This window comes from Macaca thibetana, chromosome 11 (genome assembly GCF_024542745.1).
Source record: "Macaca thibetana thibetana isolate TM-01 chromosome 11, ASM2454274v1, whole genome shotgun sequence".
Lineage (NCBI taxonomy): Eukaryota > Metazoa > Chordata > Mammalia > Primates > Cercopithecidae > Macaca > Macaca thibetana.
This window is the reverse complement of record NC_065588.1, coordinates 67,670,149-67,696,266: the sequence shown is the minus strand read 5'-3', so window position 1 is coordinate 67,696,266 and position 26,118 is coordinate 67,670,149. Positions and strand designations below refer to the sequence as shown.

The following is a 26,118-nucleotide window of genomic DNA, read 5'->3' as shown; positions in this document are numbered from 1 at the left end:
TATGTCTTCTTTTGAAAAGTGTCTGCCCACTTTTTACTTTCTTTGTTTTTTTCTTGTAAATATTTTTAAGTTTCTTATAGATACTGGATATTAGATCTTTGTTAGATGCATAGTTTGCCAACATTTTCTTTTTTTTTTTTTTTTTTTTTTTGAGACGGAGTCTCACGCTGTTGCCCAGGCTGGAGTGCAGTGGCGCGATCTCGGCTCACTGCAAGCTCCGCCTCCTGGGTTCACGCCATTCTCCTGCCTCAGCCTCCTGAGTAGCTAGGACTACAGGCGCCCGCCACCGCGCCCGGCTAATTTTTTGTATTTTTAGTAGAGACGGGGTTTCACTGTGGTCTCGATCTCCTGACCTTGTGATCCGCCCGCTTGCCAACATTTTCAATGGGACCCTTTTAAAGCGGAGAAGAGACCAGGGGCTCAAGAGTGGAAGCACAAGAGGGACTAAAATCTTCAGATGGGAGATGGTGGGATAGTGTAGCAGTGGCAGAGGTGGCATGAAGTGGTGGGATTTGGTGTGGAAGAAAAATCCAACCTGATGAGCCACTAGGGTCGAGGTGTAATGTAGGCAGTCAAAGGGGAGCAACGTTTTATACTTACAGTTACATTATATATAATCCACATGCATTTGATTAGTTATCCAAAGTGCTATGTATAATACTGAAGCAAATGAAATGGGCATGATGTGATATAAAAAAGTTGCTTTTTGAATTAAGACAGATTCAGGTTTGGTTGACCATCACAGACAGCTTAATTGATCAGACTCAACTGACTCATAACTTATTTTGGTCAAAATGCCCCTAACTATCCTGCTCACAGTCAGGACTTCAACAGTGCATTTGTGAGCTCTAAAACATAGCCTTCAACTAGGTGTTTATCAGCTTTCACTGCTGTGACAGTATCATCAAATAGCTGGATGGTTTTTGAAATAGTGACTTTGGAAATGAAAAGGAGAAAGTAAAAACTTTATTTTTTTTAAACTAGTTTAAATTATTGTTAGGGTGAATGCCTTTCTGTTACATTTCCTGAAACTCATTTCACACAAATAGGTTTTCATTTTTGGGCAGGGACTTTCGGTCCCCTGAGTCTATATTCGGAACTAACCTGTGGAACCACTGACCTGTGATATCAGGGCGGTCTGTCTTAAAGCAAAGGAATTTATGATCTGCTATTAGCTCTTTACTGGGCTGGTGGCAGATCTGTCTCATTGACAAAAACAGCAATTTAAGGAAATTATTCCCCTTTTATTTCTTTACCATGTGGGGTGGCTTTAGTACTTTTAAAACCAAAATGCATGCAAACATAGGAATAAAACAGGCTTTCAAATGTGTTCACAATACACAAATAGGAAGAAACACACACATCTTTCTTGTGATGATTTGAACTAACAGTTTGCTAAGCAATTATTTTCCAACCCTAGAGAGCAACATAACATTTGGTCAGAAGTTTTGTTTTTTTTTTTTTTTAAAACGCTGTCTCTAAAATTATCATTTCATGGGAATATTTTTTTCATCATCTTCACTTCTGTAATAAGATATAACTTGATTTAAAAAAAACTTGTCTTTCTACATAAAATATTTTTAAAAGTTTTTATCCCTTAAGTCATTGCTCCAAATATGACTCATATTGTCCCACCATTGTTAGTTTTACTGACTTAATTGCTATTAAAAGAAAAACGCCATTAAGTTACAATAGACAATAGACACATTCCTATTTCAATAAATCAAACAGGTAGATGTTTTGGTGCTGTAAAAACCATCTACAGTATTTTGGAGAATGTACAATTTTCTTTGAATTGCTAAAGTAATTTGAATCTTTAAAAGATTTTATTTTATATTTTGTAGCTACCTTTTGTAAAATGGAGGGATGAGAGCAAAGCAATCATACGTAGGTCTAATTTTTCCTCTCTAGACATATGGAGAGGTATGTGTACAAGATCGGGGGAGTACTGAGGATGGAAGGGGGCATTTGACCTTGCGTTTGAGACCTTTGAAATTATTGTGCAGGAAACCATGCTCCAACATGGGTCCACTTGGCTGAGTAGCATTTTCAGAGCTAAGTGAGAAGGACTGGCTAGATCTACTAGGCCTCCTGGGTCAGTTCTTGCACAAATTTCTTCTTGACTTCTAATTTAGTTATTTTTTTTTCTTTCCCTTTTTGATTTTCTTCCTTCTCACCATTAACTTGCTGTGAGACAACACAAGTTACTTAACTTCCCTGGGCCTCATTTCCCTTACATTAAAAGAAATGAAAGGGTTCTTTCATGAAGGTCTTTGTCTACCCTCAATTTTAAAAAAATTACACTTGCATTTCCTACTGTTATTTTTTCCTCCCTCATTCTCCTCTTCCTCCCTTTTTCTTCTTCCTGTTTATTGTAAGATTACTTCATTATAACATATCATTAACATTGTAAAAAGCACTTTCCCATAATTTATATAATTTAGTAGGTCAGGGATTATTATCGTCCACCTTTTGTAGACGAAGACACCAAAGCTCCGAAAGGTTTTATGTAAAGTGAAAAACATTGTCACTTTCCTTATTTATTTAAAGGTAGTCTGGTCTTCTTATGGAGCATGGAAGCTATGTAATAGCAGTGCTACTTAAATAATTGGAGTAGAATTAACTTGAACATCATAATTCTTGTGATTTAAAAGAAAACGTTTCATCAGACTACTTAGTAAATTCATGCTGGCTCCTAGAAATTGTCGCTTTATTTTCCAACTTTTACAAAGCACACGAGAGTGAAAGGGCATACACTCTATAAATGTTAAATTAATTTCTTCTAGAAATTTGATGAGGGCTATAAGGCTTAATGGTAATAATTTCCCCCCTTTTTCCATTCTAAAGAACTGGATGGTACTTGCCTATTTCTAGTTTTCTGGTACTGTTTTCCTTCTCTGTGATTTTCCAATATTGATTTCAGCAGTTCTGTGACTATTTCTGAATTTTCCCACTCTTTGGAGTTCTAATTTACCTGAATAATTAATTGCTGTTAAACTATCATTTAAATGTAAAATTTCTGAAAAGTCTTTTATTCTTTTATAAAGTATCAAAATATTCTCATTTGGAAAAAAATTGTCCTAAATAAAGTTAGCCAAAACTATGATAATATAATTAGGGACTCTCAAAAGATACATAAGTGATGAAACCAGGATAATAATAGTCAATTAAAATTGATATTCATGATTCAATTCAATTAATTGATTTGCTTTTGTTACTTTTAGGGCCAACTACATTTATAGGTTTGGCTTTGGTTTATCCATACAGGAGCCAAGTATCTGAGTCATATGAAGAATTAGAAATATGATGAAACTTATAGTAAGATGTAATTTGCCTCAACTTGCAGTAATGCATGACAGCAATAATTGACTAAGCCCACCATGGTAGGTGTTGTTTTATGAGGTGCCCCTGCTGGTCAGATGGGAACAGATACATAAGAACTTAACCTTCTTGTGTTCATCTTTGGTAAGATTTGCAGAAGCCAATTCAGTGCCTTGGATACAAGAATCATGACATTTCATCAACGAATTTTCTTCCCATTTGAGAAAAAAATGTCTTTCCCAATACTCCTTGAAAAATTGCAATTTTCAAAAACTGTATCCACCCCCTTCCATTGTTCTAGCCAATGCCTCAAGTGCTGCCGTCATTGTGTCAAGCATATCCAATTTGTGAAATCCAGCCAAAAGACTTCCTTTCTTAAACTGTGTATTCATGAACTGTGCATTTTGCTTTCATTATTTGATATAATAAAAAATATTCAGATTTCAAGGTTCAAGGGCTAAGAATTGTTAAGGACTAAGACCACTGGACTGAGTAAATGAACTCTTTCAAGTCATTAAGGAGATCCTTTAATGTGCATAGGGCCCTGTGGTTTCTTTAACCAGACTAAGAGAGTTCAATTTCAATTCCTTTATGGAATCTTCCTTAACCATCTCAGTTAACAGTCAGCTCTCCTATAAGATGCGTTCTATAAAATCTAAACCTATAAAGGTTGATTTTCTATCCTCTACCTTTTCTTTTAAAGTTTTTTTTTTTTGTTGTTGTTTTTTTTTAAGATCCTGGACTTAAGGATCCTCCCGACTCAGCCTCTCTCATAGCTGGGACTACAGCTACGCACCACAGTGCTTAGCTCATTTTCTACCCTTTTATAAGCAGTCTATCTGATCATAGACTCCTAAACTCAAGAGTCTTATTGCATGCACGGAGCAGGGAGCTCAACTGATATTTATTGATCGTTTGATCTTGTTTCCAAAGGCAGCTGGCCATACTGCTGCAGTTGCTTCAGGTCTGGCATAACTATTCCAAGATAGCTAGTCATTATAGAAGCAGATTAGAAACAGCTGAGGAATATTCATTCTTTGTTACATATCAAACTTAAATTCAGCAATTTCTTAGAGCACTTTTAATATGCCACATATAGTGCTTTTGGGCATATAAATAGTAGCTACTATTTATCAAACAGTTCATAAATGCTAGGGCACAATATTTAGTACTTTATGAGCATGGTGCTATTTGTTTATAACAATCACATTCAACAATTGGCATCATCTCCATTTACAAATAGCAGAATGAGCCAAAGAGAGGTTATTTGCTCACACTGTGTAGAAAAGTTCATAGAAGAAAATTTGGTTCAAATATAGCATTTTGACCCCAAATTTGGGGTTTGTAATTATTACTCTGGTTAAAGGAAGGTTGGTCTGAAGCTTAGGTTGGTTAGGAGCAACCCTGACCCAAAACAGGAAAATGCGGGGACACAATGGTTGTATCACTTGAGGCATTGGCTATCAGAAAACCATTGCCCATTGCTTTTTATTTAAATTCCTCTGACTGCCTTTCAGATTCAGCACAATCTTACTACTCTTACCGCTATGACTGGTCATCTCTTCTTCCTCTTCCTAGGCTCTCTTTTAGTCTTCATCTTCCAACCATAGATGTTCCTCAAGTTTCTGTCCTCACACCTTTTCTTTTTTTCTGCTCTGCTTAGTGGTACTCAAATTTTAGTGTGCATTGCCATCACCTTAGAAGCCATAAAAAATTCAGATCCCCAAGGCCCCAATCCTGACCCAGGGAACCAGACATTCTGGGAGAAGGACTTGGAAATCTGCATTTTTTAATAAGCAGTTCCAGTGATTTTATTGTAGATTGAAAAACTACACCAGGAAACACAGACCTCTCTCAAAGTTCTCTCTCAAGGTTCTCATCCACCCAGCACCTTCAACCATCACCTCTTCGTAAACTGCTCTCCAATCATTATCTCTAGAACAGACCCATCATGCTTCACACTTACATTCCAACAATGTTACTGACATTCGCATTTAGATGTCCTGCCGCCCCCTTACCCTTAGTATATCCAGAACTGGGCATCCTCTTGCCTCCAAAATCAGTTCTTCCCTTGAATTCCCTGTTTCTGTCCCTCACCAGGCTCCTGACACTTGATTTCATAACCCTATTCAGAGTCATCTCTCATCTTTAGACCTCCCCTTTAGTCCCTGTGTTCAACCAACTGATGAGTCCCTGACTGTCTTCGTCTGTTAGGGTGCTTTCATATATTCCAGTGGTTCTCAGCCCACCTGTAGAGCTTTGAAAAAATGATGTCTGGGTCCCCACTGAGATCTATTAAATCGGAATCTCTGGGGACAATCCCTGGTCATTAGTAGCTTTAAAAACTGTGCTAGGTGATTCTAATGCATATTCAAGGATGGGAAACTTTAAAGTAGTTCTCTCTGTTTAATATTTGTAAGATCACCTGAAGACCTTCATGGTCTCCATCCCCAGAAACAATGATTAATTCATTAATTGTTGAGAGAATTAGGACAGGTGATTTGTTAACAGATTTTAACAGGTACCCAGGCTAGGTGCGGTGGCTCACGCATGTAATCCCAGCAGTTTGGGAGGCCAAGGCAGGCGGATCCTTGAGGTCAGGGGTTTGAGACCAGCCTGGTCAACATGGTGAAACCTCATCTCTACTAAAATACAAAAATTAGCTGGGCACGGTGGTAGGTGCCTGTAATCCCAGCTACTCGGGAGGCTGAGGCAGGAGAATTGCTTGAACCCAGGAGGTGGAAGTAACAATGAGCTGACATTGTGCCACTGCACTGCAGCCTGGGTGACAGAGTGAGACTCCGTCTAAAAAACAAACAAACAAATAAAACAAACAAAAAACGAGTTACCCAAATGAGACAATGAGAACCCGAACTAGGTGGTGACAAAATCGACTGAACAAACGGGAAAGACACGGTGGAATTATGAGCTTTAAGACTTGAAAATTGGCTGAATATAGGAGGTAAGAGAAGAAAATGACAGAAAATGACTGACAGGGCAGGCACAAGTCTGGATACTAAGAATGCTGGTGGCAAGCAGGCAAGGTAGGAGAAAATGCTTGTGGGAGGCTGGGCAGGTGACACATGATTGAATCTGGTTCTGCACATGTTGAGTTTTGAAGTATTGGAAGATACTTGGTGGAGGTGTCACTTAAGTAGTTGGGGATTTTCAAAATGTGGTAGCTAAACCAGCAGTATTGACATCACCTGGAAGTGGCTTATAAATGCAAATTCTTGACTTTCTCCTCCCAATCCCCAGCCTGCTGAAGAAATTCTGTGGTGGGGCCCAGAGATGTGTGGTTTTACAAGCACTACAGGTGATCCTGATGTCACTAGATTTCGAGAGTCACTAGCCTGGAGTAGTGGTCCTCAAGCTTTACCATGCATCAGAATCACCTGGAGAGCTTGTTAAAGGCAGTTTTCTGAGTTTAATCCCCAGAGCTCCTGATTTACCAAGTTGGGGTGGGGGCACATGAATTTGTATTTCTCAAAAGCAAGCTCATATAAAGAGCAAGTTTAGATAAAGAATAAATAACAAGGTGGTGCCAGTGCACCACTGTCCAGGGACAATATGTTGAGAACCATTGGCCTAGCAATCAAAGGCAAAAGAGATCTGGTCTGGAAACAGATTTGGGGGTCATCTATATACAGAAAGTCATGAGTTTCTTGCCCAGACACCTATTGTAGCCTCCTACTGGGTCCTTTGGCTTCCATAATTCCCCAATCTATTTTGCAGGCAGAAATCAGAGAAATCTTTTAGGTTCATAAATCCTGTTGGTTCACTAGCTGCACACAATCCTCCAATGGCTTCCCATTGCTCTTATTTGAATTCCATACATGGCTTAACTGGCCCTGCACGATCTGGTCTTTTCCTTCCTCGCCAACTGCATCCACATCATTTCCTTCTCTCTTACTCTGCGCCAGCCATACTGATTTTTTTTACAGATCCACAAACACATCATGTTCTTCCCACCTAAGGCCTCTGCTCACACTGTTCTCCTGCTTAAAACACTGTATCTCAGCTCTAGGGTTCCAATCCCTCCTTCACCTTCTCATCTCAGTTTAGACATCACCTTCTTAGAGAGACCTTCCCTCCTTCTCACCCCTTGTTATTTGTTCGCTATCTATACCATGTTTGTGTTATTCACTGCTCTTGTCACAATTAGCAAACATCATATGCAATTGTGTCCTTGCTTATTATCTGTCTCCACCACTCAATTGACAACTTCCTGAGGGCAGGGGCTTGCTGAATGAATGAATGAAACAAACACAGCAAGTCCTATTTGCTCTTATGTTCTCAGTGGTTTCATAAATGTGTGTTGAATGGAGGAAGTATAGAGAAAGGAGACAATAAAGTTAAGTGGAAAAATATGCAGGATGTCTACATTTTATAGGGTGTGGGGGAGAATGGAATGCTAAGGAGAAAAAGGAGGCAGAGAGGTAGGGCACTTTCAAAACAGTGGCTTAATTGTCATAACAAAAGATATACACTACAAACATATATATACAGCAACAGATATCTAAATGTCTATATCTAGCTGGATGGATAGCCATTTGGAAGACTACCCATACAAAATAAGTGCCATGAAATAACACTTGAGTTTCAAGGAGGCAGTGTTTATAATCAATGGTCAGATCTATGAAGACAGGAGACGATCACTGTGAGAAGGCCAAGGGCCTGAAGATTATTCATGGGCATGAAGGCGTTTTCATTTTATGAACACAACTCAATATGTGGATTATAGTTTACCAAAGTTCTTTGATCATTGTTTCATTTAATCCTCAGTAAAAAAAAAAAAAATCTCAAAAGACAGGCAGGACAGCTATACAGACGCTATTTTCAGTAACATGCTGGGGAAGTAGAAGTAACAAGCCTAGATTATGCTTTCAGAAAGTTTAGTGATCTCTCATTACAAATTTCATCTGTAATAATAGATATCTACTATTTATGTAGAGATTCTTCATGTCCAACCATAATATGAGCAAACAGTTCCAGGGAACAATAGTAACTTAAAAACAGACCTCCCTAGAGCTTCTCATGTTTCTTTTCTAAATCGAGTATTTGATTCCAATAGCACTAGAATCTGGGAAGATTTTTTTAAATGCTACTTGGAAATAAAGGCTTTTAACTTGGACAATTTTAAATGGTAACAATTCGTTCCCCCCTCCTTATTTAGTCAGACTGCCAAGCTAAGTTTAATGTAACTTGTAGATGCCAGCAATAGTCACCATCTGCTATTAGCTCCTAACATCTCTACCACATTCTGATGGATCAAATGTAGGATCTTTTATTTGTCCACATAGCAAGCGTTAACGGAAGTTCCTAGAACTGAGTAAATAGGAGGAGAGATACTGTTGGAAGGAAATACAATGATTTCTCAGGTTATTAAAATAGTAAAGAACTATCTGCAATCGTTGCCTATATCCATTAAAGCTCAGAATTGGAAACAGTTTTTCAAGTCCAGGATCCCTGAGATTCCTGCAAAATCAGGCTCATGAAATAAGAACATAGGGGGTTAAAATCTTTTGGAAGGTGTTTTCATTTTCCTAATACAACTCTATATACAGAATATAGTTTACCAACATTCTTTCATCATCCTTTCATTTGATTCTTGGAAACACCTTAAAAGGCAGGCAGCACCATTCTCTTCTGAGGCTTAGTGAGCATTAAGTGGATTATCAGCTAGTAAGTGGCAGAGCCAGGATGGGAATCCTGGGCTTCTGGATCTAGATTCTGTGCTCTTCTTTCTATGCAGCACAGCTTCCCTAATTTAGACCTGCTTTTCTTTCTTTCTTTTTTGCAAAAGACTCCCCTTCTCTATGCACGGGCACATTGCCACCAGAAGGACAACTGGCCTGTGCATATCTGGTCACCTTGTAGAGTCACAAAAACAAAACAAAACAAAGCAAAACAAAACTAAACTAAACAAATACAAAATAAAATAAGACTGAAATGTGTCAAAAACTTGTGGCGTAGGTAACAAGTTTTCTAGACTGTCAGGAAGGAGAGAGGAAGACAATTTTCTGTGATAGCTGTTCTTCTTAAATACTTTCTGTAATTCGTCATTCAATCAAGAGTTACGATGCTTTTTTTTTTTTTTTTTTTGAGACTGAGTCTCACTTTATCACCAGGCTGGAGTGCAGTGGCACCATCTTGGCTCACTGCAATCTCTGTCTCCCAGGTTCAAGCGATTCTACTGCCTCAGCCTCCTGAGTAGCTGGAACTACAGGTGTGCGCCACAACGCCCAGCTAATGTTTGTATTTTTAGTAGAGATGGGGTTTCACCATATTGCTCAGGATGGTCTCGATCTCTTGACCTCGTGATCCACCCACCTCAGTCTCCCAAAGTGCTGGGATTACAGGTGTGAGCCACCGCACCCGGCTGAGTTACGTGCATTTTTAAACATTAAGTCAGTGGATACCTCTAGCGCTTTATTGATTCTTACAGGATTTTGAACTGTGACACTTTTGTTAAGGCTTAGCCATGGATGAGAGGTGAACCAGGGCTATCTACACAGTTTATAATATAGTTAAAGGAATTAAATGAGGGAAATGATGTATCAGGTAATTAGAGCTAAGGGGAAGAGTGGTAATGTGGCTTTATTAATAGTGATTTATTTTTATTTTTTATTTTTTCAGACAGAGTCTTGCTCTGATGCCAGACTGGAGTGCAATGGCCCAATCTTGGCTCACTGCAAGCTTCGCCTCCTGGGTTCAAGCGATTCCCCTGCCTCAGCCTCCTGAGTAACTGGGACTACAGGTGCCTGCCACTACACCCAGCTAATTTTTTTTTTTTTTTGTATTTTAGTAGAGGTGGGTTTCACCATGTTGGCCAGGATGGTCTCAATCTCCTGACCTTGTGATCCGCCCGCCTCGGCCTCCCAAAGTGCTGGGATTATAGGCGTGAACCACCGCGCCTGGTTGATAGTGATTTGTAAAGACTGAGTTTTATGGTGGGGGGGTTTCTTAATATTATTGATAGTATCAGCGGCAGTTTCATATTTAATGTATAAAGAGATAAAACACAAAAATGAGCTGAATAAGCTGAATGAGAGACTTAACACTTTCATACAGTGTCCTAATTGTCATAACACACACACACACACACACACACACACACACACACACAGAAAGAGAGACAGAGAGTTAACATCTCTATCTAGCTGTATGGGTGGTTGTTTATTAGTTCAAGTAAAATATATGCTATATAAACATGGTGCTTAAGTATATGTACTTACATGTACAAAATACAATCTAAGACTCTTTTGGACCTATTGAACAATGCTAGATTGGTGAAATTCTACACCTGAAAGTTCTGATGATACTTTTTTCATAGATAGTATATAATAGTCATAGATTAATAACCTGAATATCCAATCTCTTCCTTCTGGGAAGACAGCTCTTTATTGCTTTCTTTCTCATTCCCAGACACATGCACAGACATGTATATACACACTGATCATTACACAACTCAGTTTATAGAGCATTTAAAAGTATTCCACTATGCAAACTACTGTGAAATCACAGTGCTAGGTGCTACTGGAGAAAAGAAAAGCACAAATAAACCATGCACAATTCCAAACCTCCCTCCGCTTTCTAAGCATGGCTTTGAAAGTTATTTTGAATCTTAGCTTTGACCTAGGTTTGAATCTTAGCTCTGATACATACCAACTCCATTATGTTGGGCAAGTTCCTTATTTTCTCTGTATTTAAGTTTTCTTATCTGTTAACTGGGAATAATAATATCTACCTTTATGGAGTTATAATTCACTGAAATGATGTGTGTAAAGCACTTTCAACAGTGATTGGCACAGAGTAAGCTATTATTGTTGTTATTACACTTATATTATATTTTTGAATATCATATAGCCTAAAAGAGAATATAGACTTAAGCATATGTCTACCAGAAACAATCAACAGCATAATAAAAATGTTCTGTTAAAGGATTTTTTGTTTTAAACAAAAAATCAAAGAACCTCCCCAAACCCCTAAATTTAGCTTTGGGAACAAAGGAATAAATCAAGAAGAGTTGATCATTTTTCCAGGTTTTGTAAATACTAACTTCTTTTGCCGCTAAATGAATAACGATGTCTTTAAGACATCAGTTAGGTGCAGCACAGAATTATATATGGAAAAGCAGTCTTGATTTTAAATTCAGCAAGTCAGCCGGCTTAGCAGAAAGAATTCCAGAACAGAATGAGGCAATGGAATGAATAGTCTCTAAAGTGTCTCCTTTATTTCTGAAATTCTGTGATTCTATGGTCAAGATACTTGATGAAGTTTCCAGAGAGATAAAAATAAGACAATGCAGAAAAGTATTAGTAGTAGCATTTTCAAACGGTAGTTCTCTCCCCAAACACCATTGCTTTTTTTGTGATTTTTTTTCAACTATCTTTTTAAAAGCTGGCCTTGCAACAGAATTAATATTCACCTCATGAAGAAAGAGGAGTTATTTTGAATGAGTTGGGTCACTGAAGGAGGAAATCTATTAAACAAAGTCCTTGGGGAAGTGAATTATTTATTGATTCAGCTTGTGGTCTAAAGCTGAGGTGTGTGTTGGGGGAGAAGGGAAGCATTTTGCCATAGGATATTATAAGGGAATTAAAGGGAAAAGGTTAGGAAGGGCATACCTTAGAAATATGGTGGGTAAGCAGGGCTAACTATTGTATATTAATTGTGGCAGTATAGAGAGAACAAGACAGATATAATTTTTTTAAATTCTGATGTTTGGAAATTATTTAAAATAATGTTTAAAAGTGTTGACTAATGTCAATGAAAATCTGTTACTTTTTTCTTAGGCAGTTAACATGTATAAGAAACTCCTTTTACATATTTTGCTTTCTCATTAGTTCATTCATTAAAAATTTACAGATTATTTATTATGTACCAGCCATGACTAAGACAGACATTGTTCCAGCTCCTATGAAGGTTAAATACTAGCGATGGAAATGTCCTGAGACAAAAGAGAAGATGGAAAAAAAAAAAAAGGCCTAGGACCTAGAGTGAAAATCCATTCCCTGAATGATAAAAACTTGCTGTACAATCTGGAAATCTAAGATTCCCTACCATAACCCTTGATATCAATTTGATCACATGCAACTGATTTCAGTAGTAAAACAATAGCATTTCATAAAACATAATGCCGTCAACAATAAATATAGATAAAACTCCAGAGGGGAGAAATTTCAATATGTTATCCTCTTATTCTCTTGAGAAAATGATTAATGTAGTGTCATTTGGTTATGATGAAACATTCTTTCCACCTCCCATGGTGGATTCTGGGGTGCATTAATAATTTAAATTACCCCCCAAATTAGACTCTGACTTCAGGATTTATAAAGAAAATATTTTCAGAAGAGGTTGTTACCTAAACAATTCCTTTAATCAACAGTCAGAGGACTGACTCAACTGATGGTGCCAAACGTTCTACACCAGGGCTGTGATGGGGTATCCCCTCCTTATCCCCATCATTCAAAAGTGTAAGAGGGTCAAGTGAATTTTTAAATGCAGATTTTTGATTTATACAGTTCTTTTTCATCTTGTGAAAAGTGGTTACTAGACTTAATCAAAATTCCTCTGTGCATCATTAACTAATTTTAGCTTCCTCCTTTTTTAGTTTTTATTTTTAGTGTTTGGAAGAGCCCAGTTTTAAATCTTCTGTGGATTTCACATTTTTCTACTGAAGCCTTGGGGGAAGCTACATTTAAAAGTAGGGAAATAGTAATTAAAAGTGATTAGGACAAGAAGTTTTGGTGCTATACAAATGTGGACTCAATTCTCCCCGTCACAAGCCGAACCAAGCAGCAGTTTTTGGTTTTGATTATAGCTTTACTTGCGATTTTAATAAACATGAACCAGTATTCAAACTTTTAATATCCTGCTGCTTAACTATTTCCAAAGAGCTATCCAGTTCTTTTAAACAGGCTTTGTTTTAAAATTTTAATTTGTTTGGCTCAGTCTCACCTTAGAAAGTTGTAGCCTTATGGTAAACTCTTTCATAAGTTGATTTCCAGAATCATAAGCAATTCTATTTTTGCGCCCTCCCAACTAAGTGTTTCCTCATGTTTTGAAACTGTTGGTGCTGACAGGTTTTCTGCCTTGTTTTATCTGGTTCCCACAGTAAGTATGAGAGACAAACACAAGAATGTGCCCAGTGTTGACTGGATGCATCAAGACTACAGTGATACTTACAACTCCTCCAGGAACCGGAGGCTGGGCAGGGGATTCGGGAGCAGCTGACTGATGTTGTTCATACTGAGGTCTCTGGAGGGGAAAATAGACAGCGTGTGAGGAGCAGCGAATGCCACCACAAGGAAATCCAGCTGTTCAATTCACACATTTCCAAACAATACAGTAAAATGAACTCATTCCTCTGCCTGACAAATGAATCGCTATTCTACATCTTAAATATATTCCTTTTCTCCAACATTCCCGGCAACATCATGGGCTCTCTATCAAATTAGAGACCATAGGAGGAACTTACATGAAATCCAAAATGATTTAGGCCATTCATGGGCATAGTTGTTATTCTTTATGTTTAAAATTATGTGAGTGGACAGCAAAGGAAACAGACATAACTCAACTCTAGACATAACTCAACTTTGTGTCTTGCTTTAAATTGTGTGACAAAGAGAAATGTCTTCATCACGCAACTCTAGAAGTCCTGTTTTTCTCTGGGACTTCAAGCACCTTGTAAAAACAAATGTTTTGATTCAAAGAAACTTAAAAACAACAACAACAACAACAAAACAAGACAAAAAGCCTATTCCCTCCTTCTAACATGTTCCTTTTGCAGGTTCTCAGATTGCATTAAATAAGTGAAATGAACCATAAAACGAGGGTGTAAGGTGATCCCGCTCTGTAGCACACTTCCTGCTGGGTCTGCACAGTAGTTCCTGGCACAGGAAACAACAAGCCACTTTAGGCAGAACTCAATCAATTTTTGTTTTAAACGAAACTCCGTGTAATTACATTTTATTCTTCCCCCCCCTCCTATTTCTTTACTGTCTCTTACATAGCCCCACAGCATCATGGGTATATGCCCTCTGTATCTCAGAGGCCAAAAGACTGACAGCTGGACAGATTCTAATCAAGACCAACTCAGATTTTATGTAGTCAGCTAAAGGTCACTTAAGAAATGACTTGTTGCACGAACCTGAAGATTCAGAACTTATGGCATTGTATTCTCAGACCAGGCCTGCATTAAAATTTATCTTGAGAAAAGATCATGAAGTTCTTTTCAACCTGAATTATTGCTTTTATTAAAGTGGACACATGCATTGCACCTAATCAGCTGATTCCATTCGCAACATTTTGGTTCCTTAATCAAATATTGACTTTACATCAGTGACGCTAAGAATTGAGGAATCATTCACTCTTCGCCTTTAAAAAGTCACAATAATGTGCAAAGAAGATAAAATATTTTATTAATTGTTTCAGAGTATGGTACCACCCCGAAATTGCTATTAATTTTATTATCTGTTAGTGAACAATAAATAATGAAGCCAAGTAAATGCTATGTTCTTAAGCTAAAACTAGACAATGCCATAAGTATAGACTACAAATTTTTGTATTGTCCATACTCAGAAGTCTGGATTTTTCTGGCATTGTCTAGATAAAGAAGTCAAGTAATTGATAAACAATTTCATTTTTTTCCCAAATATTCCTGTGAAATAGCACAGTCACTAAGTTCACTGAACAGGCATGTTTTAAACTGATCAATGCAGTTTCTGGATTCCTCACATTGATTATAGAATCTCTGCAAAGACTTGATATTTCTCAGGAATATTCACTTTTTAAAATTTGATATCCTACTTATTTCCCAAAAGGATCAAAGTGGTTTGATTTTGGGCCATGTCTATTGGTAACACAGATCAAACCAGTCTTGACATCAAGACATATGGTGTGGAGAGCATAGATTTTCTCTCATATTTTTCTATGTGATGTGGAAATCACTTTAGAACAAATGTTGATCTTGTCTATCTGCAGAAAGCTCTAAATAGAACATGGTCATTTACATATTAAGGTGATTCATAAGCACTCCACATTATTTTTAATATTTGTTACCCTATTTCAAGTACTTGGAAGTGAGGCTTATGTAAGCATTCACTCTCTGGTTCCCACCTGAACACTTCTTATTTGCGGAGGACACTAGGGCAGCAGAGAAAGTGCAGGCAAGCCTGAGAAGAGCCTCTTGGGTGGGAACTTAGACTTTCCCATTCACTAGCTGCATAATCTTGGGAAAACCAACCTCATTATGCAGCCTTCCTTATTTTTAAACAAGGATGTCTCTATATGAATAGCTTGAAACCCTATGATTAGCCATTTCCGATCAGAGGGGGGTGACTTAATTCTTTTTTCAAAAAGGAAAGTACTTGGCTGGGCATGGTGGCTCATGCGTATAATCCCAGCACTTTGGGAGGCTGAGGCAGATGGATCACCTGAGGTCAGGAGTTTGAGACCAGCCTGGCTAACATGGTGAGACCCCATCTCTACTAAAAATACAAAAATTAGCTGGGCATGGTGGTGGGCACCTGTAATCCTAAGCTACTTGGGAGGCTGAGGCAAGAGAATCACTTGAACCCAGGAGGCAGAGGTTGCAGTGAGCTGAGGTTGTACCATTGCACTCCAGCCTGGGCAGCAAGAGCGAAACTCCGTCTCCAACCAACCCCTTACCACCTGTTTTCTAATACAGGCTGTTTTCTTTTAAAAAGCCTCTAGCAGTTTATATAAACTTGTAGCAGAAATAACTTTTTTTTTTTTTTGAGATGGAGTCTCACTCTGTCGCCCAGGCTGGAGTGCAGTGGCCGGATCTCAGCTCACTGCAAGCTGCGCCTCCCGGGTTCATGCCATTCTCCTGCCTCAGCCTCCCGAGTAGCTGGCACTATAGGCGCCCGCCACCTCGCCTGCCTAGTTTTTTGTATTTTTTTTTAGTAGAGACGGGGTTTCACCGTGTTAGCCAGGATGGTCTCGATCTCCTGACCTTGTGATCCGCCCATCTCAGCCTCCCAAAGTGCTGGGATTACAACCTTGAGCCACCGCGCCCGGCCGAAAATAACTTTTAATAGCAATGATCTAAGACCAAATGAAATAGGCCTCTAAAATAAAATTCAAAATGGGCAAGGTAAAAATTAATTTGCCTGCATTTGCTCTTTTCCCTTCTATGTGCACTTTTGCATTGATGTTAAAATGTAATTATGGTTCTCCAGCTTAGTGTATTCCAAACATGGTGAAAGATGAAATTTTTAAAATTTCTAATTCGCTGTGGACTTACACTACTATAAACTATAATAAAAACTGATTACTAAAAAGGTGAAATAAAAATACAAAGATATACAAAATACAAGACTCAATATTTTATTATGTGATTTAACAGAAATAGTTAAATAACTACAAAAGTTTCCAGACTTTACTCTGAAATTCTTATCTGTTGTGGATCAGTAAAAACAGCAGTGGCTTGGGGTGGGTCCTTCTCTTTGGCAAGTGATGCTCCTCTTGCCTTCATATCAAGAATGGTGAGGCTTAAATTACTTTTAGCCTGCTCATCTTTGACTTAACAATGATAGAATCAGAGAATGTTTGGCTGCTAGAGAGGACTGAAACTCACCAGGTGAGAATGCTCAATATAGATGAGGAAAATGAGGCTCAGTGAGGTGAGGTGGCCTCTAAGTTTCAGTGCAATATTTAGGGGGAAAGCCCAGGCCTAGAATCTAGGTCTAGACCTTAGGGTTTTTGGTTTTGTTTTGCTTTTGCTTTCTTTATTTTTGTGTACCGCCTTTCTAATTTTTGCAAAATATCTTCATTCTGACCCTCAAATTATTTTTAAACTGTTCCTTTTATTTTTCTATAGCATTTGGTCTTTTTGACTCCTGGTACACATATAACCTTAGCAGAAAATGAGAGGTCTTAAAATAATTTCCAAGCCTGTGCATTATTTACACTTTAAGTTATTATTTTAAAATGCTCTGTTTTTTTTAAACCACATCTTGCCCATGATTCAGTTTCATAAAAATCAATGAAGCCACATAATGAATTTCTTGATGTTTTGTCAAGATGTAGAAATTAATTTTGAAGAAGTGGTCACTATGTAAAAGGATTTTGTAAGAAATGGATGATTGATTTCTGCTGTGACAAGATGGTCAAATAAGTTAAACCATTCTGCTCTGTCTCTGATCCACCTCTTATCTATGCTATACTACTGATCACATCTAGAAATCTAGAATAGAGATTGCAAATTCCATGAGAGCAGTTGTTATATATAGGAACCACCCCAGGAGCTTTAAAAAATGTTGATGTCTGGACTGGCACAGTGGCTCACACCTGTAATCCCAGCACTTTGGGAGGCTGAGGTGGGAAGATTGCTTAAGGTCAAGAGTTTGAGACCAGTCTGGGCAATATAGGGAGACCTTGTCTCTACAAAAAAGAAAAAAGAAAAAAAAAAATGAGCTAGATGTGGTGGTGTGTTCCTGTAGTCCCAGCTACTTAGGAGGCTGAGGTGGGAGGATCACCTGAGCCTGGGAGGTTGAGGCTGCAGTGAGCCATGATCCCACCACTGTATTTCAGTCTGGGCAACAGAGTGAGCCTCTGTCTTAAAAAATGCTGATATCTAGGTTCTATCCCCAGGATTTTGGAGTTAATTGATCCACTGTGGGCACTGGAGTTTTTAAAAGCTTTTCGGGTGATTCGAATGCTCAGCCAGGACTGAAAACAACTGCCTGGAGTAACCCTAAATTTTCAGGCCAGTTCTCTGACCTCTGCAACTCACTTGAAATTGAGGAAGCTTACGATGATGAAAGGTACTGTTTCTTATGAGTTCCTATGGGTTGCATCCCAGCAGACAGTATCTTTCCCTTAAAAATGTTTTTGTTACTTGCATCTCTATTTCTTTTTCATTTGACAGATGTTAAATGAGCATTAACGTGGTCAGGTTTTATTCTAGGAACACAGTGGAGAATATATCTGAGTCATCTTTAACTTTTCCCTTTCCCACCATCCTATGTCCATAAGCCCCCGGTGTTAATTGCACTACAGAGTTCGCTGGATCTGGACCCTCTTCTTTCTTCTTGGCTGCCTTTAGTTAGGCCAAAGGCAGTACTGCTGAAAACTGTTCTGCTCTCCATGTTTACTGTGTCTCCTCATTCTGGGTCATCTTCTACACCATGGCCAGAGCAGTCACCCTGAGAAGTCTGTCTGCTCATCACTCTACACAGAGCCACTGCTAGCCAAAAAGAAAGGCAGCCCCTCAGGTAGATGAATTAAAAGAGGACTCCCTCTCCTGAGGGGTTGAAGAATTAAAGAAAATATCCTCTTCCTCCTGAGGTAACAGCTACAGAGCAAGCAGGGTGAATGGCTTGGCAAGCAGAGCTCAGCCTGGAGTTTAGACCCCATGAAGGAGCCTCTGTGCAGGATACAACCTGTCCAACCGTAGCCATACAGCACAGTGCTATCTGAGAACTGCTGGCTCCTGCCTCTGGGAGGAAATGATGCCCAAACTCCATAGGCTCTTCACAATCTGGCTTAATGTGGGTTTCCATCTTGATCTCATGCCATTTTCCTCCATGCAATGTGTGATCTAGTTACATGGAAATTCTTACCGTTTCCCTTTGCATGTGTCTTTACACGTGTGGTTCTCTTCCCTGGAATGCATTATCCTCTCCATTTCCAAATTACCACTCCCCCATGTCTCTTCCGAGGCCATTCAAGATCTAGTTCAACAGACCCTTGTCATTCTGACACAACCTCTTATCTTTCCATCTTCATTGTTCTCTATTTCAACCTCCAGTCCTTTGATACTTCCTGTATCAAAACTCATCTTAGCCCCAAAACCTAGGCTGTTGATCTCCTGGATCACCATGTCACCAACACTCTCAACTCCCTAGCCCCTGTCTTTTGTTTTACTTTCCTGGAAAAACCTCAGCTCTGGAAAAACACCACAATTCCTTTATCTTCTCTGTTATTATCCCAGGATACTGAGTGCTACCAGAAAAAAAACAAAAAAACAAAAAAAAACCTCATAAATGTGCAGATCTGTGACTATAAATTCATGGTCTTTGTGTGTTTGTAACACCAGTGCCCAATTCTGTGCTTTGCTGTTGCTCAGCTTACTCCCATGGGAACTGCTGCCCTGAACCTCTTCATCAATGACCACCCCCATCATGCTCATGGGGCACCTGTCCTCTTACTTCATGGAAATAACTGGGATTCTTTGGACCACCAACGATATTCTTTGTCCCCTGCTTACCACACCTATACCTTCCTCCTTATTAGCCTTCCTTATGGATCCCTTCCCCTTTAGCATACTACAGCACATTACTGTGTGCTATGGACTGAATGTTTGTGTTCCCCCAAATTCATATGCTAAACCCTGAATCCCTAAGGTGGTGATATTTGGAGATGGTGCCTTTGGGAGGTAATTAGGTGATGAAAGGGGAGCCCCCATGATGAGATTAGTGTCCTTATAAGAGACATGAGAGAGCTCCGCTGTCTGCCATTTAAGGATACAATGTGTGTGAAGCAGACGTGCTAACAACTACACTATAGAACCATGTTAAGGATACAGTGTGAAGTTGGCCAACTGAAAACTGAGGGAGCTGACCCCCAGAGGACACTGGATCTGCTGGTACCTTAATCTTGGACTTCCCAGCCTCTAGAACTGTGAGATATATGTTTTTGTTGTTTAAACCACCCAGTTTATGCTAATTTGTTGTAGCAGCCTGGACAAATGGCTATACTGCCTCTAAGAGCATGAGGTATAGAACTGTTCTGAAATAAAATGCTCTTGGGAGCAAACTCTCTTTGTGTTTTGCTCACCTTTCACAATGTTTGTTTTTGCTTGTAATTAAGCTTCCCTCTTCAGTTGATCCTATTTGTTTCCTTTCCTAGGGATTCCTCAAAGATTCTCATTCATTGAAAAGTGCCCTTCTACCCCCATGCCCAAGTGCCACTAACTGCTGCTTCTCCTCCTCTTTTTCCTTCTGCTCCCCCCTTCTTTTCTCCTTCTTCTCGTTCTTATTCTAAAGTATCTTTCTTATCATTTCTATGGATTTGTTGTGAGGGAGATGACTAAAGTAGATACTTTGTTCATCATCTTAAAATTCAGCCTTAGTTGAGATTTGGTATTTGAATCAGTGAATAAGGAAGCCCTTTCTTATAGTGTTACTATTTTAAAAAATTAAGGAAACAAAAAAAAAAAATCGATGCTCTTTCTTTAATCTCACCACAGTGGAAGACAAATATTTACTTCTTTAGCAGCACAGTGTAATTCCTATTTCTTCTAAGTACAATCATTTTAAATTTGTCTTTGGAGATCCAGTGGCATTTAGCTCTCTGCCAGATACCTTTGATAACAATGGATCCAGGCTGGAGCCATTCCAGCACTTTTTAATCGATCACTTTTCAAATATACTTCTAGAGATAATATACTTTTTTTTTTTTTTTGAGACGGAGTCTCGCTCTGTCGCCCAGGCTGGAGTGCAGTGGCGCGATCTCGGCTCACTGCAAGCTCCGCCTCCCGGGTTCGCGCCATTCTCCTGCCTCAGCCTCCCGAGTAGCTGGGACTACAGGCGCCCACAACCGCGCCCGGCTAATTTTTTGTATTTTTAGTAGAGACGGGGTTTCACTGTATTAGCCAGGATGGTCTCTTATCTCCTGACCTCGTGATCCGCCTGCCTCGGCCTCCCAAAGTGCTGGGATTACAGGCGTGAGCCACCGCATCCGGCCCTTTATTCCTTCTTAATGCAATATAGTGTTTCATTTTATCATTACACCACAATTTATGTACCCACTCAACTGTTGATGGAGATTTGGATTGTTTTCAGTTTATGACTGTTATGAACAGTACTGCTATATTCTTAAACAAATTTATTGAACATTCATAAGTGTACGTATTAGGTACATATCTAGGAGTAGAACTGCTGGGTATTGGTATATGCATATGTCTGCTTTAATAGATACTGCCACATAGTTTTCTAAAGTGGTTATATCAATTTATACTCCCGCAAGTAGTCTATAAGAATATCAATTATTTCATATCCAATAGTTTCCATTTGTTGTCACCAAAATTGGTATCATTTTTTTTTTCTCTCTCTCTCTCTTTGTTGAGACGGAGTCTCTCTCTGTTGCCCAGACTGGAGTGCAGTGGCGTGATCTCAGCTACTGCAACCTCTGCCTCCCAGTTTCATGCCATTCTCCTGCCTCAGCCTCCCAAGTAGCTGGTACTACAGGCACGTGCCACCACGCCCAGCTAATTTTTTGTGTTTTTGATAGAGACTGGGTTTCACCATGTTAGCCAGGATGGTCTCGATCTCCTGACCTTGTGATCTGCCAGCCTCAGCCTCCCAAAATTACAGGCGTGAGCCACCGTGCCTGGCCTTTTTCTCTTTTTTATTTTAGTTATTTTGGCATGTACAGAGATATCACATTGTGGTTATAATTTGCATTTTCCTCATGTTTCATAGAGCTGAGCATCCTTTCATCTGACTTTGACCATCAGGATACCCTTTTCTGCAAAGTGCCAGCAGAACATTTTATCTTATTTGATGACCTTTGAATTAGAAGTAAAACATACTTGCTGTAACAAGTGAAACTATACACTGATTTGTAAGGAAAAGGCTGGTAAACTTTCTTTTTCTAATATTACTCTCTTTTTCTAATATTATTTCTCCTAGGGTTTCAAAGGAATTCTTTTGAAAGAGTTAATAGTGTAATAGTTAAAAGTGTGTATTCTGTAGATATTTTGCCTTGGTTTGAGTCCTGGCCTTGATATTTCTGAGCTAAGTAACCTTGAGCAAATTATTTAACATCTTTGTACCTCAGTTCCCTCATCTGCATCATCTGTGAAATAGAGATAATAGTATCTACTTCAGAAAATTGTTATGAGAAATGTTAAAGTAAAATTAAAATGGAGACAGGCCTGAAAACTTTCTGAGCAAATAAAACCAGTTAGGGCTTAAAAGTAACCTTCATCTAGCTTAAATTGCAAATATAGGTGGAACCTGACTGGGGTCACACTGCAGATATAAGCTAAACTTAACTGGGGTCATTTCTGGTAAATGCTTATGTTGAACAGAAATTAAACTTAACTCTAGTTAATCAGAAGCAGCCAACTAAGATATAATTATGTGACTAAGAACTTCCCAAAAAAGTACCCCCCCAAAAAGATAACTGTAAGTCAATAAGATTTCTTTGTTTTACTTTTGCATCTCCCATAAATGCTTGCCTCTGATGTTCTGCATTGGAATGCAAAACCTCTGTTGGTCTGGTGTTCACTAACTCATGAATTACTTCTTACGCAAATAAACTCTAAAATTTTACTGTGCTTTAGATTTTCTTTATGTTTGGTGTCAGAAGTGGGATTCAACGGAGACACCCCATCCACCCTTGGACCATGCCACTGGGTGTATCAAGAAACCAGGCAAAAGGTACCTGCTGAGTCCATGGAGCTCACTGCTTTCTCACTGCATCTGGAGGTCCTGGTTAAGTCCCTCTCATATTTCAAGCTCCACAATTTGCATCCTGAGCGCTCCAAGTTTATCTGAATCATTTTATTCCCTTTTGGACCCAGAGATCAAATCTGAGTGCTTGACATAAACTAGACTGGGTCCAGTCTAGTGCACTAGTGCACAGAATAGATCTGGAATCCAGATTGGGATCTGGAGGTTAAACTGGGTATTCAATAGGAACTAGACTGAGTTTGTAGTTGGAAGCCTCAGGTAGATAGAATTTTCAAAAGACAGGATATTATGGGTTTGTCAATATCTAAGGAGTCTGGGACTTCTTTACTGGGAACACCATCAAATTTTATATTTAGAAATTATAGACCCCAAACTTGTGCCTTTCTAGAAAAATGGGTATGCCTACAAGAAATAATTAGAAGTTGTAGTGGCCGCAATCGGGAAATTTTAATATAGACAAAATTGTTCATTTATGGGACATAATGGAAAAGAATGGATCCTAAATACCGCAGAAACAATGGTACGCAGTTTTTGATTGGTATACAGAGGCTTACAAAGAACTAGCTGATCCAAAATTGCCTCTCTAAAAGACTCTGTACTAAAGCCAGGCTCAGTGGTTCATGCCTGTAATCTCAACTCTTTGGGAGGCCTAAGTGGGAGGATTGCTTGAGCCTAGGAGTTCAAGACCAGCCTGGGCAACATAGTGAGACCTAGTCTCTCCAAAAAAAAAAAAAAAAAAAAAAAAAAAAATTAGCTGGCCCATGCCTGTGGTCTCAGCCACTCAATAGGCTGAGATGGGAGGATCACTTGAGCCTAGAAGGTCAACGCTTCAGTGAGTTGTGATGGCACCACTGTACTCCAGCTTAGGTGACAGAGCATGACCCTGTCTCCAAAAAAAAAAAAAAAAGCAAGCTTATTTACTAAAATAAATAAGACAACTGAAAAGCTTAAGCAATAAATTGAGGGCAAAAGTAAGGAAATTATGTAGTAACTGATGTGACTTTTTTTCCTGCCTTTATTCTCTACCTAATTATTCTAAATCCACAAATTCCTTTGTGAAACCATCTCTTTCTCCTAAACCTACTAATCCTTTTGCTGAATTACGTTTTTATCTGGAGAACAAAGAGAGAAAGGAAGTTAAGTAAATGCCTCATAAAGTTAGGCCCTCAGAATACCCAGGTTTGGTTCTTATAAATAATTTTACTCCTTGGTCAAAAACTGAATTCAAGAGCCATAGCAAAATATTTTCCAAATTGCAAAGAAAATCCACAAAAATGTTCTGAGGAATTGAGAATCCTCATAGGAGTCTATGACCCTGGATTTCCTGATTTATATCAGTTTATATACATAATATTAAGACACAGAGATGTACACAAATGGATAAAAAGAGCAGGATGGGATAAGCCTGAGGAAAGGACTGCTGACTCTTCAGTAGTTACTTCTAGGGATGGTAAAAATGATGCCAGAAAAACAGCTGAAAAACTGCTGGAAATAATCCCTATTGTCTTCCCACAAAAGATTGGTCCATTATTCAACTATGTATACAAAGAAAAAGAAAGAAATTAGTTTCTGATTACAAGCTAGATTTGTTAAATATTCTGGTCTTAAAATACAGCAGGGAAAATTTCCTGCTGAAACTAAAATAGCTCCTACAGCCTTATTCATCCATGGACTCTGACCAAAGCTTGGTGACCTGATTAAAAAATGAAAGATTGGATGGGAAGTTACTGATACAGCTGAATTAGTCATCATGGTTGAACATTTTTGGAGAACTTTAGAACAAGAAAAAGGTGAAACACTGAAAGAAAAAATATCAAAGGCTTCTATGTTTACAGCTGCAACAGCTACAGGGACAAAGTCCAAGAGGGCCTCTTCATTCATATCATAACTCAAAATCAAGAGGTCCTGAACAAAGAAACCGTGTACCTTAAGATGTCTGCCATCATTAGAAACAGTCAGGCCATTGGAAAAAAAGATTGTCCACTCTAGTATTAGTCTCTAACTTCCTCTGTTAGAGAAAATTCCCAACGCTTTGACTCTCAAGACAATAATTAACATGAATGGGGTTCTGAGGGATTCTCTGGTAAGTTACTTCCTATAACACCCTTATGTTTTTAAGGAAACTCAGATCAAGATCAATGGGGAGTCATGTATACACAGTGTTGGTGGATAATGGAACCACCTTATCGACTTTAAACCCCATCCTAATAAACCAACAAATATATTGGAGTAAAAATATATTTCTGTGGTGGGGGTTTCAAATCTAGTTCAGAGAATTCCTATGACTAAACCAGCTGAAATGCTGAACTAGTTTCAGAGAAGCATACCTTTTTACTATGTGACACCTCTCCAGTAAAGGTATTGGGATGAGATTTGCTTTCTAACCTGAGAAGACACATAAAGCTCTCTTCAGAAGGAGAAATAACCCTAGAAGTCTCTGATCCTCCTGAACCTAAACTGCTTTGTTCTTACAAGTGGGGGTTGATAACATTGAAAGCCAAACTTATACCAACTCCAAGCTTTCCAGAGTTCCCCAATATCTGTGGGCTGCCTCCTCCACTGACAGAAAAAATTGCAAGTCCCGAACCTATAAATATCCAACTAGACCATTCTAAGCCATTGCCTAAATTTCTCCATTTACCTCTAAAGTTAGAGGCAATCCAAGAACTTTCACCAATTGTAGAGGAGTTGATAAAACAAATACTTGTAATTTCTTGTACTAGTCTCTATAATACTCTAATTCTGTTAGCTAAAAGAGCTAATGGATGAGGTTGGAGATTTGTTCAAGACTTGTGTGCAACAAATAAAATTATAATTCCAAAATTTCCTGTAGTTCCAAATCCCAACACTTTGTTATCTAGTGTGCCTACAGCTGCCAAATGATTCACAGTGATAGATCTCTGCTCTGTCTTCTTTAGCATTCCACTTGATAAGAAGAGCCAATACTTGTTCGCCTTTATTTGGAAAAACCAGCAATACACCTGGACTGTAATGCCACAGGGGTCCACTGATGCCTCATGTTATTTTTTTCAGGCATTACACCAAGACCTGTCAATCTCACAATTTCCTAGAAATTCTACTGTATTTAACATGTAGATAATTTATAGTTATGTTCTTCTACCAAATAAAACTCCGTCATAGATTCAACTTCTTTCTTACAACCATTACCTTACAAGGGACATAAAGCCTCCATGGGAAAACTTTATTCTCTAAAGAAAAAGGTCTATTAAGACATGATTTGACTGAAAAGAGAATTTTCCTGTCACCTGAAAAAAAAGTCAATCCAAGGTTTCCCTAGACTCGTGACTAAGAGATAATTAAAAGGATTCCTTGGACTTTGGGGATA

General features: G+C 38.7%; 1 protein-coding gene across 2 annotated transcripts in view; it reads right to left on the bottom strand.

Annotated features, from left to right (window-relative positions):
- Positions 1-26,118, bottom strand: part of LGR5 (leucine rich repeat containing G protein-coupled receptor 5) — a 147,244-nt gene that overhangs the window by 67,584 nt on the left and 53,542 nt on the right. For both annotated transcript variants that reach the window (XM_050750061.1, XM_050750062.1), the window contains exon 2: positions 13,513-13,584. In XM_050750061.1, the coding sequence (XP_050606018.1) occupies positions 13,513-13,584 (72 nt within the window). The remainder of the gene's footprint in view (positions 1-13,512; positions 13,585-26,118) is intronic.